Source organism: Erpetoichthys calabaricus, chromosome 13 (genome assembly GCF_900747795.2).
Source record: "Erpetoichthys calabaricus chromosome 13, fErpCal1.3, whole genome shotgun sequence".
Taxonomy (NCBI): Eukaryota; Metazoa; Chordata; class Cladistia; order Polypteriformes; family Polypteridae; genus Erpetoichthys; species Erpetoichthys calabaricus.
Window position 1 is genome coordinate 146,238,490 of NC_041406.2, and position 13,200 is coordinate 146,251,689.

The following is a 13,200-nucleotide window of genomic DNA, read 5'->3' on the forward strand; positions in this document are numbered from 1 at the left end:
GGACAGGAGGGTACTTAAGGACCTCCAACTGGGGACCACCAGGTCCGCAGAGAACAACATCAACAGAAGTAAAACGAAAGCAAGAAATGACTGGGAGTGGAGGAAGAAGGAACGTGGGATGGCAGAGAGTGTGGCAGGAAGACCCCAGAGATGATGGGAGGTTTGAGAACTGAACTGCTGTGAAGGACACAGCGGAGTGAGGGAGAGGGCCGGGTCCTCCAGAAATCAGTGAGTGAGGACACCACTAGGGGGTAGTGTGTGTGTGTGGGTTGGTTGGGCAGAAGCATGTCATGTACCCCCAGGACAACAGAGGGCGCACAGTGTCAGCAGACGGCAGGCGTCACAGGTCCAGGGATGCCATGAGCCACAAGGTGGAGCTCTAGCCCAAATTAAATGAGGGGCCCGGCAGTGGCCTGCTGAGCTGGAGGAGAGACGGTGGAGCTGAGGGGTCTGCGAAAAGGAAGAGAAAAGGGTCGGGATAAGCAAGGGGGGGTGACTTGAGCCCCTGAACAGCCTATAGACACTGAGCTTTTAACCTTACACCTGGCAGGTGATGGGGACTTTTAAACATGACGGACTGTGCAACAGCCTGTCCACTCACTTGTGTCACTCAGAGGAGTGCAGACTGGGCACAACATCCACTTTTTATCGGTGGTTTGTCCCTCCTGGTGGTGCCCTTTCTGTGCCTGCTGTACAGGTGGTCAGGTACACAGCAGTCGACACAACTTGTGAACGCAGGCAGGGCACAGGAGTCCATCAGCTGACTGTGTGAATGTGGTCAACAGGCTTGAATCTTACGAGGATGGCGCTCCACCCCTAGCCACGCCCCTCTTTTTGCCAACATTCTGCCATTTGCCTGTGCTTTGCCCCTCCCGTGCCCTGTATTTGACTTCACCCCATCTCCTCCATTTACCTGCACTTGCCCCTCCCACAGCCCCTCCTCTTTCCTATGTTTGTCCCTGCCCGTTTCTTTGTGACACAGAGAGTGCCCGTCTCGAGGTCTTCGCTCTCACACACACATCTCTACATTGCTGACATCATACAGGCAACAGGACCGGATGCCAACGGCACGGCCGAGGACTTAAGAGCATGATGGGCACAACTTTAAGAGCCTGTCACCATTAACTAGAACACCTGAAACCCATCAGTGCTGACTGGGCACCCCCCAAATTCTTGGAAGTATACAAGAGGGTCCTCAACTGTTTAATATGCACATCGACACGGAGGGACATAAAAACAGCAGAGCAAAGGATTGTGGGATTCCTGAATAGCCCTGGGACTCGAGTAGACAGAAGCTGGACCGGGACAAGAGTGGGTGACAAGCGAGCTGGCTGAACAAGCAGCAGGTGGGCCAAGTCGTCTCCCCTCCTTTGTCAGACAAGTGCTGTTAGGCAGTGAGCCACACGGTCACAGGTTCAATGTGTGCAATTCCCTCGACCCCTGGACCCCCACTGCCCTGTGGACCTGGACTTGAGCGCTAGAAAGGTGCTCTGTAAATCCAGCCATCCGAGGACAGGGAATGGACCTCAGAACGGACAAATCGAAAATGTCAAGTCAGCAGACTCCCCAAGTGAGGCAGAGAAAAGCAATTTTGTGTCCTGAGCGGAGTAAATTAAAAAGGACGAGCGAGCAAAGGGCCGGGTGGGACCTCCTGGAGCGGCGGCTCCTTCACGTCTCGTCTCCCGCCATTGGGTCGTCCTCGCCTGCATTGCAGTTGTTCACGGAGACATCCGTGCCAGTCCCAGGGGGCGCCGGCTGTGTCCTGGCTAAATCAAATATTCACAAGTTATCGAGCGGTCGGCCTCTGCCATCTGCGTATCAGGGTTACACCGCCATTAGCGAGCGTAAGGAGATCCGGCGCAACTCCAACAACGACGCCCCAGCGGTATGGAATGCAGCAGAGCCGCCAGCCTTTGCTATTCCTGGCTTTCTCATCCCCCCAGCAATCCCACTGCTACCACCAATCAGTCCGTTATCTGGGACATGGGGTGCCAAAGCCCACCCCACCAGTCCATACATACATGGTGCTGCACACCAGCATGACTAGGAATATAAAGCGCTCGCTAGGAGGAGGACCCCAGGGAATCACAACTGCGATCAGAGCAGCCTGGCGGTCAACCCAGTGGGCCGGAAGTGACCCCTGTCAACAAATGGCGAGGGGCCGGGGGGTAAGTGGGCAGGACCTTTGCCTCAGGAGATGAGAGGCAGGGTGCCTACTTGGAGCCCCTTCTTCTGCCTCTGAAGGTTTCTGAAGATGTGACGTGAAGTCCTGGCTACATTGTTTGCTTTAGGACCATTTGTTTGGTTCATTGGGTACCTGTTGTTACCCGAGACGGGTTAAAGGTCGCCCTCTTCGTTTGCCTCCACTTTCTTGACTCCTTGACTTGCGCCACTTGACATTTGGTGTCGGTCTCGGTCCCCTTGCTGCTGTCCTGTACCGGGTCACATTCCCGTGTCATTCTTGTCACTTCCTGCTGAAATGCTCAGCTGTACTCTGGTGCCGTTTCTGTCGGCGAGTTTTGGAGTTCTCAGTTCTTATTTCTTCTCCTGAGTCGTGTGGACGTGGCGGACAGTGGGGGGGGCCTGAGGGGTCCGCTCACTGTGCGCCAGTCTCTTCCCGTTGCCCTCCGTCTTCACAGGCAGACATTTTTTATTTTCAGGTCGTTGCCCGCAAGGATTTCAGGGGGGAGTAAAACAAACAAAGCCAATCAAAGGCTTTAATGGGCGTCTAAAAATATTCACAAAGCACTCAGGCAGCAAGATGGGCAGCGGCGGGCGGAGAGCCACTGGCACACGTGCATCCCGTCCACTGAGGGGTGTTTAAAAGATGAGCGGCAGACATGACAGTCCAGCCAGCTGAAGACAGCAGCAAGCTGAGTGAAGAAGATGTGACTACGCTCCAAACCCTGCTTGGCACCACTTGGCCCCGTCCCTGCCAGCCGGCCACCCTTGCAAATCCACTTTCAAATGGAGTCTTTGTCACAAGGAGTCACATGACTCAAGTGCCACATGGTGGCTGTGCCCATTGGTGGCGCCTCCCGGTTCATCCTCGCCTACAGCTGAGGACACGAGAAGCACCGTCACACACCAGGAGCTCATTCTGTGCTGTCGCAGCTGGGCGCTGCCCACCAGTTGCCAGCTGGAGACCCTCAGGTTATGGACATCATCTGAGCTGTGATGGCATGTGACATCTGCCCCTGCTTCCCTGCTCTGCCATGCACCAGGGCTTTACACTGACACTACCCTCTGTGCCACCCTGTAGTGACAAGCCCCCATTCAATGTGAAAGAAACCAGCCAGCCTGCCTGCTATGGATTGTGCACGTGTGCCCAGGGGATGCCTTGGCATCATCTACTCCATAAATAACGTGATCTGCCGCTCGTTTAAAACTAACGTAGGCAAGGTGAGGACAGCAGGTGAGCTCACTATTGATAACGGGGTAAGGGGGGCATTGAAACCAAGGGCACTCAGTGCGCACAACACAGCATAATCAATGAGAGCCGCAGTTGTGTGTCACTCTGTACTCGAGTGCGCTGTGAAAGGCGCTATATACAGGCTGACTGAAATGTTAAAATGTGCACCACACTGTTTGACGTTGTCAATCGATTTGGATGGCGCCTCTTTCACAAAGGGTCCTCCTTACCTGACGGCCGCTCCACGACGGCACGCTGGCACAGTGTGGAAGGCCACAGCATTAATGGCCATTCAGCTCCAGACTCGTCACGGTCACCTCTGACCGGCCCCATGCATGTGTCCTCTGTCCCCTGACTTTCAAGTCCAGTGCCCCAGACGCTGACGGACCACTCGATGCGTCTCCCTGTGACCCCAAACGGAGTAAGTGGACTTGGAACATGGAGGGAGAGCTGAGGACGTCTGAATGAGCCCTCAAGGCGCCATAGCAGCTGACAGTGCAGCAGGCAGGGGGCGCCGCAGCTCATCAAACGTGACTGACATGAGGCTCCGCCCCCAAGGCTCTCTTCACGCCACTTAATGAATCAAACGGAACGTCGCGGTGGCGGGGACAGTGCACGTCTCTTAAAAGGTCACAGTGGAATGAAATCAAATAAAAATAGCGGTGGGCGCGTGTTGGCGGCGGCAGCTCGTCTAGACGGCTTCAAGCGCTTTCTCTGCACGTCTTCACATTTGCTACTCTCTGCCTGAAACTGTGGTGCTCAGGATAAACACGCAGAAAAAAAACAAAGTGACGGGTCCGTCAGAGGGCACACTCACCCCGGCCGGGACACAGGGCATGTGAATTTGGGGGCGTCAATGCACCTGAGGTGAAGCCATCTCCCTGTGGCCACTCAGGGTGCCAGGAGGTGAACCCGGGTCCCATTCATGTTGTAAGGAGCTGAGTGGTAGCCTGGGACAGAAAGTGGGAGCCAGTCCATTCCAGTCCCCAGCCATTTGTGACCAGTGGGCCACTTCAGTGCCACAGACTGGCACATCCGTCATATCTCTGGTTGAATTGTTTAAGTAAATCCAAAATGTATGAGCTGAGAACTTTTTGGGTTTTGGCCGAGTTTGCCTTCAGTTCCAGCCTTTGCTGGGCCCGTCATCTCCAATCAGCTCCTTCAGGACCCTCGGTGGGCCGCCACGTCACCTCTCACAGCGCCAGACCAGGCGTTAATAACTAAATGCACGTGTTCAGACTCCTCAGCACGCATCGTTTTACTCTGCACAGCCTCAACAGCAACCGAGCTCAGGCCTTTAACGCTACTGTCTGCCCACAGAATACCCGCTGTCTCTGCAGTGATGCGCCATGGCGTGGCCACGTGTCACCGATGGCTCTGCTTGCCCTTTCCGAGCCTCCTCATCGCTTGTACAATTTGTGTTTACAGGACATCAAACTCAACTGGACACTCCCTGGTGACGCTGGGGACACATTAGGGTGTCATATCAGGGTTGGCACACATCAACACAAAGGGGAGCGCCTGAATATTACGACCTTCTTGACTCGACTAGGCACACTGATCAGCAGGTCAGGCCCCTCACGCCAATCCTGCAGAGTGGCCAATGTCCAGGGCAGGCTAAGGCCCACTGGGGTCTCACATGCTGGCATCCATGGTCCGTGGGCCGTAATGCCACCCTTTTGTTCACGTCCCTATAGCTCGTTACCGAGTGAGTCAGAAATCAGTTCAAGTCCAAGATGGTGGTAGGTGATCTGACCGAGGGGTCTTCTTCACCCAATGACAGTCAGTAATGGCGTCTCACACGCAGCGGGTTTATCAGCAGGTATCAGAGGGGCTTCTTTGGGTCAAGATCCACCAACAGCATTCATGAAATGGCAGGACTCTCACATCATTAATGACCCACTGGGCACATCACGGAAGGACCAAATAAAAAGCCAAAGTGAGCAACAGAGGGACACCCAGAGACCCCCCCAACACCCCCAGCATTTGACAACGTCAGACACAGACACCTGCTGTCACCATAAGTGTGGCACAACAAAGAGACGGCAAGCTCAGTGCCACCAACACCTCAGTGCCCTGGTGCCCGTCTTACATGTCCTGTCTCAGCTCTCACTGGGAGCGGCCAAGGCACCCAACTGTGACCCCTGCCTGATGCTGCTGTGGTGGTCGCCACTGGGATGTGCTGCCCAATTAAGGATGGCCACAAAGACTGCAGCTGTTCTTTGTGCCACCCCAGGATCTCCACATCACAGCATCAAATGAAATCCCTCGCGGGCGAGCCTGTGCCATCTTTCAGATTTCATCTTGTGAGGAGCTCAGTGATGGCCTCAGGGATGAGCTGCGCACACATCAACACGCGCCATCGAGCCCAGTCACGTTGATGGAGATGGTCAGCTCGCAGTGGCAAGGGTGCGCTGGCCTCCAAGACGAGTATCATAAAGGCAGGCACAGAGGGCCAAAAGACAAGCCAAGGAGTGTGGGCCACTGTGTGAGCCACCGTTAAACTGGCATGGAGTCACAAGCGAATGGTAGGGGGCGCCCTCGAGCCACACCAGAAGGGCAAAGTCACGGAGGACAAAGTAGACAAAGAAAAGGTGAAGAACAGGGCAGGATATGAAAAAAAGGAATGCCAGAATGCCCCCTCATTTAATGCCAGTCCGAGAATAAGGCGGGTGCACTTCATGACATAGCAGTCGGTTCATTTCAATAATTTTTAATGCCCAAGAAAAATTAAAAATCAAAGGAAGAAAGAAGCTCAAAGCAGACCAGGCAGAGCCAACCACGGCGGGCCCCCCAAACCTGTCCAGTGCCCCCCGGCGTGACCACACCACAGCACTGACCTCTTTGAACTGAACATGGTGGCAGCGGCTCCCCTCTCCTCCGGATGCTTCTTCTGTGGGACGTCTCCGGCTTTGAGGCTCTACAAAAGACAAAAAGGTGACACAACGGGTCAGGCCTTATCTCAGCGGCCCAGGCAGACCACCGAGACGAGCTTCCTCTTTTATCTTCTCGTTTTTGGTGGCTTCACAGACTGGAAGGCAAAATTGGAGCCTCGCTGACACGGCAGTCTCAGAGGGGCCCAGAGTCCACTTTTCCTCCCACAATTCTGTTTATTTGCATACAGCGCCCCACGCTGCCCACGGGCTCAGATCGCTTTGAAGCAACACAAACGACACGGAGGGCACACAAGTGCGGATCAGTTAAACAAAGGACATGAAGGGGTCCTCCCAGAGTCCGTCTACTAATGCTGTCACTGGCCAAAGGGAAACCCAACCTCAGCAGCATCAAAGAGGAACAGAAACTTCTGGGGGTCCACGGTGGGCCAAGAATGACAAAGCCAGCAATGGTCAGAGCGATGGACACCTCAGCCCTGCCCACCTCCACCTGGGCATTCCGGCACTTTGTCCATGTGTCAAGTGCACTGGTGACTTCCCCGCCGTAGGCTGGCATAACAAAGGACAGGGGGTGGAGCCTTACAGGGAGAGGCGGGACAAAGTAAACAATAAGCAAAAGCAAGGATGGGAGGGGCCAGAGGCAAATCTCGAAACAGGAAGGAAGGGGCGGAGCCTCATGCACACATTCAGGGTAAAAAAAGGAAGGACTGGGTGGGGCCTGTGACACAAATAGGAGGGGCCAGCGGTAGACAGCAGGTAGAAGAGAAGTCCTGCTGCCAATCCAAAACCTGTAAGAGCAGACACATGCCATGTGACCCAGGCCTGCTTCCACCAATGGCCCGAAGAGCTGCCAAGACTCCTTGTGATGATGAGGGAGAAAATGGAAGGACAGATGGTGGTTTCTGTTCCAGACACAGCATGCCAGTTTACTTCACCGTTTTAATCTGATGTTCAGGGCCAGCAGACCCTCAGTCTCTAGGGCACCTGCCCCATGCTCTGCTATGGCTTCTGTTGGCACAGAGTTTAAGCCCCTTTAAGATGAAGCTGGACTCCCCCAGCAAAGGCTTAGAGAATGAGCAGGCCACAGCGCCAACCACCGATTGAGTGAGGATGCCATGTGTTGCCAGATCTGAACAGGCAATGGTGCTAGCAGCAGGATTCTGAACTGGACAGATATGAGGTAGTGGCACACAGCTGGCAAAGGGTTGACGAGGCAGAGGCATCACCAAGCTGGTACAGTGCCTAGGAAGGCAGCTTCCAGGATAAAATGTGAGTGCCATGCTGACAGCCCCTGCTTATGCCAATGTGGGAACAGTAGGGACACTTGGGGGCAGTTGACCTTCTGTGAGTATAGGGGTCCCTGTCCGTGAGAGAGCGAGAAAGAAAACATGCCAAGGGTGGCAGGACATTCTGGCTGCTAGAGGGCACACCTATTGGGCCCTGCTGACAAAAAGCTGCCTTAGACAGCCAGTCATTTAAGGCCAATGCAGGCCACCCCTGATCCCAAGGGGGATTCGGAGGCCTGGGTCACTTCTGAGGGGCAGAGTCGGGAGGTGGGTGGGTGACCGCTCATCGGGCAGACAGAAGGGTCTGAAAAATGGATGGTGAGCGCTGTGGACGAGACCCCCACCGGAGAGATGCGAGTTCAAGCAGCTGTAGCTCTGAAGCTTTTTGTCTCTCCTTGTGCCCTCCTTGTACCCGCCTTTCATGATGCATTTGCATCTCGCTGTGGAGGGCTGTCCTGTCAAATCTTAATGTTCCTGCAGTCCGCTTGTTCTTGTCACCCCACTCCAGTCCCCCTCTCCATCTCCTTATGCGGACCGCCATGTCTGCTCTCGCACCACGGTAAACATTCAGTGTGTGCATCGAGACGAGCAAGCGGGCATGTGGCTTGACAACTCGGGTAGGCCGACGATGGGCACTCAGCCATGAGGAATCTGAAAGTCGCCGTCTTTGCCAGCCTGTGATTAGTGATGAGTGGGGACATCACCACCGACTTGAAGGAGATTTCTGTGAACAGCCTCAGTGTCCTCGAGGGTCTCTCTCTTCGCAGACTCGTGCCACGCTGCTGGCATCACCGAACATCCTGGGGCCGACTTGGTGAATCTCGGGGGTGTAAGGTCACAGGTGAGGTGCCAGTCACCGTAAACCTTTGAGCGCAGCGATGGACTCCAGATCAGTGGCTGGAGGCAGCATTTTCTTCCAGTTGTTTGCTTCTTGTTGAGACAAATAAAGCAAAGAGGACCACAGAGGGGGCCGTGGAGGACCCGAAGGCGATTGGGCCCACTGAAATCTTGCAGCTCGTCCCACTGCTGCCCCAGCATCTCACAATCTCTCTGGCCTTCTTCTCAGTCCAGGCAGGCCATCCCACTCCACCTTCGCTGGCCACAGACTGTCCAGTCTCGCCCTCTAGTGCCCGCCAGCAGACGCCCAGCTCAGCTCTCTCGCGCCCAAATTGAAATGTCGCCCTCTAGTGGCCAGAGGTGAAAAGACTTTTTTTAAACAAATCCAAATGCACACCAGTGGTTGGCTTCCATGTGCATGCAGTGTACCAGGCAGCCAATGCTGAGCACCTCCTTCTGCCCGCCATTACTCCGTGCCAGTTTATCACGCCAGTCACCATGTGAACATCTTCTAGTGTCCATCTGTCCACTCCTCATAGTCCAGGTTCACAGGGAGGCAAAGCCAAACCCAGCAGCTCTGGTGAGCCCATCCGAGGACACGCTCGGGCACATTGGAGCCCACGCCAACTCCTCACAGTCCCACCATGGAGGACTGGACTGAGATGGCTGCCTAACTGGCAAAGCAGACATCGTACTACCAGAGGGACTGGCACACGTGCATGTCGCCCTATCAGAACGTCTACATGTGATGGCCGAGGAGTCGTTTAGCGGGTTTGAACTTCTCGCCTCTCGTTGCCCTTTGGATTTGATGGCGCAGGTTATTCGTCTTCCTGTTGCCAGTCTCACTTTGTCCTTTTGTTGGCGTCATTTTCTCGTATGCCGTTATCCACAAACACAAAAAGGGCAGCAGTGGCCTCCACATGCCAGTCCAGGCTGAAGGCCGATGTGGATGCCATTCGTTTCGCTCCTCGTAATTCCAACTGCCATCTTGATCAGCGCTCACGACGCCTTCGCCGTTTTTCTTCTCCTCCTGCTGGCGCAGCCATTTTCTAGATGTCATCGGTCCTGATCTTAGACTTGAGCCCTGGGTAACGCTTCCTCTCAATTGTGTCACAGGGAAGTCGTGAACTCAGTCACTGGGACTGGCACTGCCACGTCCGCCTCTTATCAGAAGCAGTTCTCTATCGGGCACATGCAGATGTGGCTCTCCCCGCTGGTTACAGGGGGTGTCATTTAGGGGATCTTGCCAGAAGGACTAAGGCTCGCCTCTGCCAAGGTGTATTGCAGAGTGCCCATATTGGAACTGGGCACCTGGCTGAACTGCAGAAGGACAGATGGACAGTCCATCGAGCCCAAGCCAGCATCATGGGGGACGGAGGCACCAGTTACAGGTAGGGGTCATCAGCCGTGACAAGTCCAGCCCCGTGCCAGCCGTCATGTGTCAAAGCACCTGCACATAAAGCCTTCTGTGTCCTCCTGTGGCATCTGGGCCTTGATTTGAGTTCTTCAAGTGCGTGATGGGCATCTGGCATCACAACCCGGCCTGCAGTGCATGTTCTCCCTGTAGGGTGCGCCTCCACCGTCCCGTCTTCATGCCAAAGACGCACATTTTTGGCGATCTGGGCCCGTGTGCCCTGACTGTGCTGGTGCCCGCTGGACTTGAACCAATCTGTGGAGGCAGACCCCGTGGTCACCAATGGAGCTGAACGGCCGCAGCTCTCAAGTCTGTCGGCGCGACTCCTTGCTTTATTCCCACCAAGCCGCCTTCACGCTCCATAAAAATCCGTCTCGTTTGCAGAGGGCACTTGCGCCCGTCACCGAGGCCATCTCTTCTGGCAGTTTCCATTCATCCCCATAAAGCTCAAGCAGGATGGATGGGCCTGTTTGGCGGGTTACGTCTCCCAGTGGGCCACTTGGAAGCCTCCCGAAGGTGCCCTCGACTTGCCAGCCGTGGAGCTAATTGGTAAAATTAAGAAAGATCTGACAGCAGACGCCGGGCCGACGCTTCCTTCACATGGCGCCTCAGCCTGACTGTGCGGGTCTCGCTCTTCATCATCAGGACGACCGTGCCCTCTCAGTGCCTTGTCTTCATTGCTCTACACTTTCAGTAAACAGACTTCACACTCCAGACAGTCCACACTTGGTCAAGAAGGTCACCTCACAGGGGACCCTCGAGTGGCGGCTGTGCTGCAGATGGCAAGGTAATGGCAAGGAGGCCACGCCAAGTCTGGCTCACCAGGCCACGCGTCACCCTCGGTGATCTCACATCACGTGCTGGCTGATGGCAGGCAAACCAGCAACCCCAGTGCCAGCCCACCCAACTTGGCACAGTCCCCTACAGCCCAACAGACAGAACCACAAAGCTACAAATATGTCACACCTGCCTGGAGCAAAGCAGAAACCCACCCTGGACAGGACACCAGAGCCCAGTAAAGCCATACAGGCAGCCCAGCATCCTAAATGGCTGATTTCCAACACCGGACGTCAATTCAAAGGACATCTGAGCCACAAAAAACGAGAACAGGCACTTCATGAAAGCCAAAGTGGACGGACAGACGTGAAAGGCACTGTATAACACACAGATCTACAGATGGGTAAGGTGCTATATAACAGACAGATATACAGATGTGAAAGGCACTATATAAGACAGATCTACAGATGTAAAAGGCATTATATAACACAGATACAGACGTGAAAGGCACTATATAAGACATATACAGATGTGAAAGGTGCTATATAACACAGGTAGACATGTAAAAGGTGCTATGTAACAGACAGATATACAGATGGGTAAGGCGCTATATAACACAGGTAGACATGTAAAAGGTGCTATGTAACAGACAGATATACAGATGGGTAAGGTGCTATATAACACAAATATACAGATGTGAAAGGCGCTATATAACACAGATACAGATGTGAAAGGTACTATATAAGACAGATATACAGATGTGAAAGGCGCTATATAACACAGGCAGACAGATGTGAAAGGTGCTACATAACGCAGATCTACAGATGTGAAAGGCGCTATATAACACAGGTGGACATGTAAAAGGTGCGATGTAACAGACAGATATACAGATGGGTAAGATGCTATATAACAGACAAATATACAGATGTGAAAGGCGCTATATAACAGGTAGACATGTAAAAGGTGCTATATAAGACAGATATACAGATGTGAAAGGCGCTATATAACAGGTAGACATGTAAAAGGTGCTATATAACACACAAATATGAAAGGCGCTATATAACACAGGTAGACATGTAAAAGGTGCTATATAAGACAGATATACAGATGTGAAAGGCGCTATATAATACAGATACAGACGTGAAAGGCACTATATTAGACATATACAGATGTGAAAGGCGCTATATAACACAGGTAGACATGTAAAAGGTGCTATATAACACACAGATGTGAAAGGCGCTATATAACACAGGTAGACATGTAAAAGGTGCTATGTAACAGACAGATCTACAGATGTGAAAGGCGCTATATAATAACACAGACGGATATGCAGATGGCTGAGGCACTATCTAAAAGAGGATTTTTTTTCAGTTCGGTCTGCCATGTCAGCTCACCTGCCAGTTTCTCCGCGCGCTTTGGCACAGTTTGGCACTTGCTGCGTTATCTTTCTTTCTTTCTTTCTTTCTTTCTTTCTTTCTCTTTTCTTTTCTGTATTTTTGATCATCTCACGCCATCTCCTGTCCGCGGCGCCATCTCTCACTCTTAACACAGAGGGCTTTGCGCCAAGCCCACAGTCCTCATCGCCATGCCCACCCAAGCCACCGCGCTGACATCCTCCCCAGTTGCCCCCGGGGGCTCGCCTGGCACCCTGCACGTGCATTGGGCTGCCATAGCGGCGGCGCTCGCCCACAGGACGCGCCAGGCGCTCAGGTGTCACCGCACCTCACAGGAGGACAGTGGAGAGACAAGACGCTGCAGCAGATGAGCCGCCGTGTCATTCGATCCCCTCGCCCGTCACAATGTGCCTCGGCAAAGCGGCGACGATGAAAAGCAAGTTTGCCGGCGTCCTTGGCGTTGAGGCGGGCGCCGCCAGGCGGAGTTCGCATCCCTTGGCGATCGCCACCAGCGAGCCCAGCCCGGCGCAAGGAAGGAGAGCAGCCGGCGCCTCTGGATCCCAGCCCGCCAATAGGGGATGAAGACAATGGGACCTACCGTTAGTGCTGGCGGCGGCTCCCGTCACAGCGCGTCCCGATCGCGGCGCTGCCGGCTCAGAGGCTTCGTATTCAAGTCATCGGCAGGCGTCCCTCAGTCGGCTCGGTAGCGCCGTGTGTGCACAAGACCGACGTGCTCAGTAATTTGACCTTCTTAAAATAGAAACTACCAAGAGGACCGGCGCAGGCGGGGGAGGAGCGGATTGAACCAAAGCGCCAGCTCCAGCGCCGTCCCTCCGAGCCCCGCCGCCCCCCGACCGGCACTAGCGAGCGAACGAACGAGCGAGCAAAGGATCGGCTGCGGGAGAAGATGATATGCAAATGAGCCGAGCGGAAGAGGCGCGCGCCTGTGGGCGGGGCTCACCTGTTTACACAACACCTCGCCGCCGGCGGCGCGGCTCGCGTGTGCCCGGCGCGTTGGGATGCCAGTTCAGCCCCGCCACCCTACCGGCCCCTGAGCGTGGAAGAGTCGCAGCGGGGGCCGGGGCTGCTGGGACTCGGAGTGAGTCGGTGGACCACCGGAGCCCCTCCATCTGACTAAAACAAACGAGTGAAAACGAAAGTCGCGACGGGAAGGCACTCACTTCCG

At 54.4% G+C, this 13,200-nt stretch overlaps 1 protein-coding gene across 4 annotated transcripts in view; it reads right to left on the bottom strand.

The window, feature by feature from the left end:
• oxr1a (oxidation resistance 1a) overlaps positions 1-12,885 on the bottom strand; it is a 144,045-nt gene extending 131,160 nt beyond the window's left edge. For all 4 annotated transcript variants that reach the window (XM_028790932.2, XM_028790930.2, XM_028790931.2 and 1 more), the window contains exons 1-2: positions 12,613-12,885; positions 6,253-6,332 (exon numbers count right to left, since the gene is read on the bottom strand). In XM_028790932.2, the coding sequence (XP_028646765.2) occupies positions 6,253-6,269 (17 nt within the window). In that variant the 5' untranslated portion in view covers positions 6,270-6,332; positions 12,613-12,885. The remainder of the gene's footprint in view (positions 1-6,252; positions 6,333-12,612) is intronic.
• Positions 12,886-13,200: the final 315 nt, after the last annotated feature.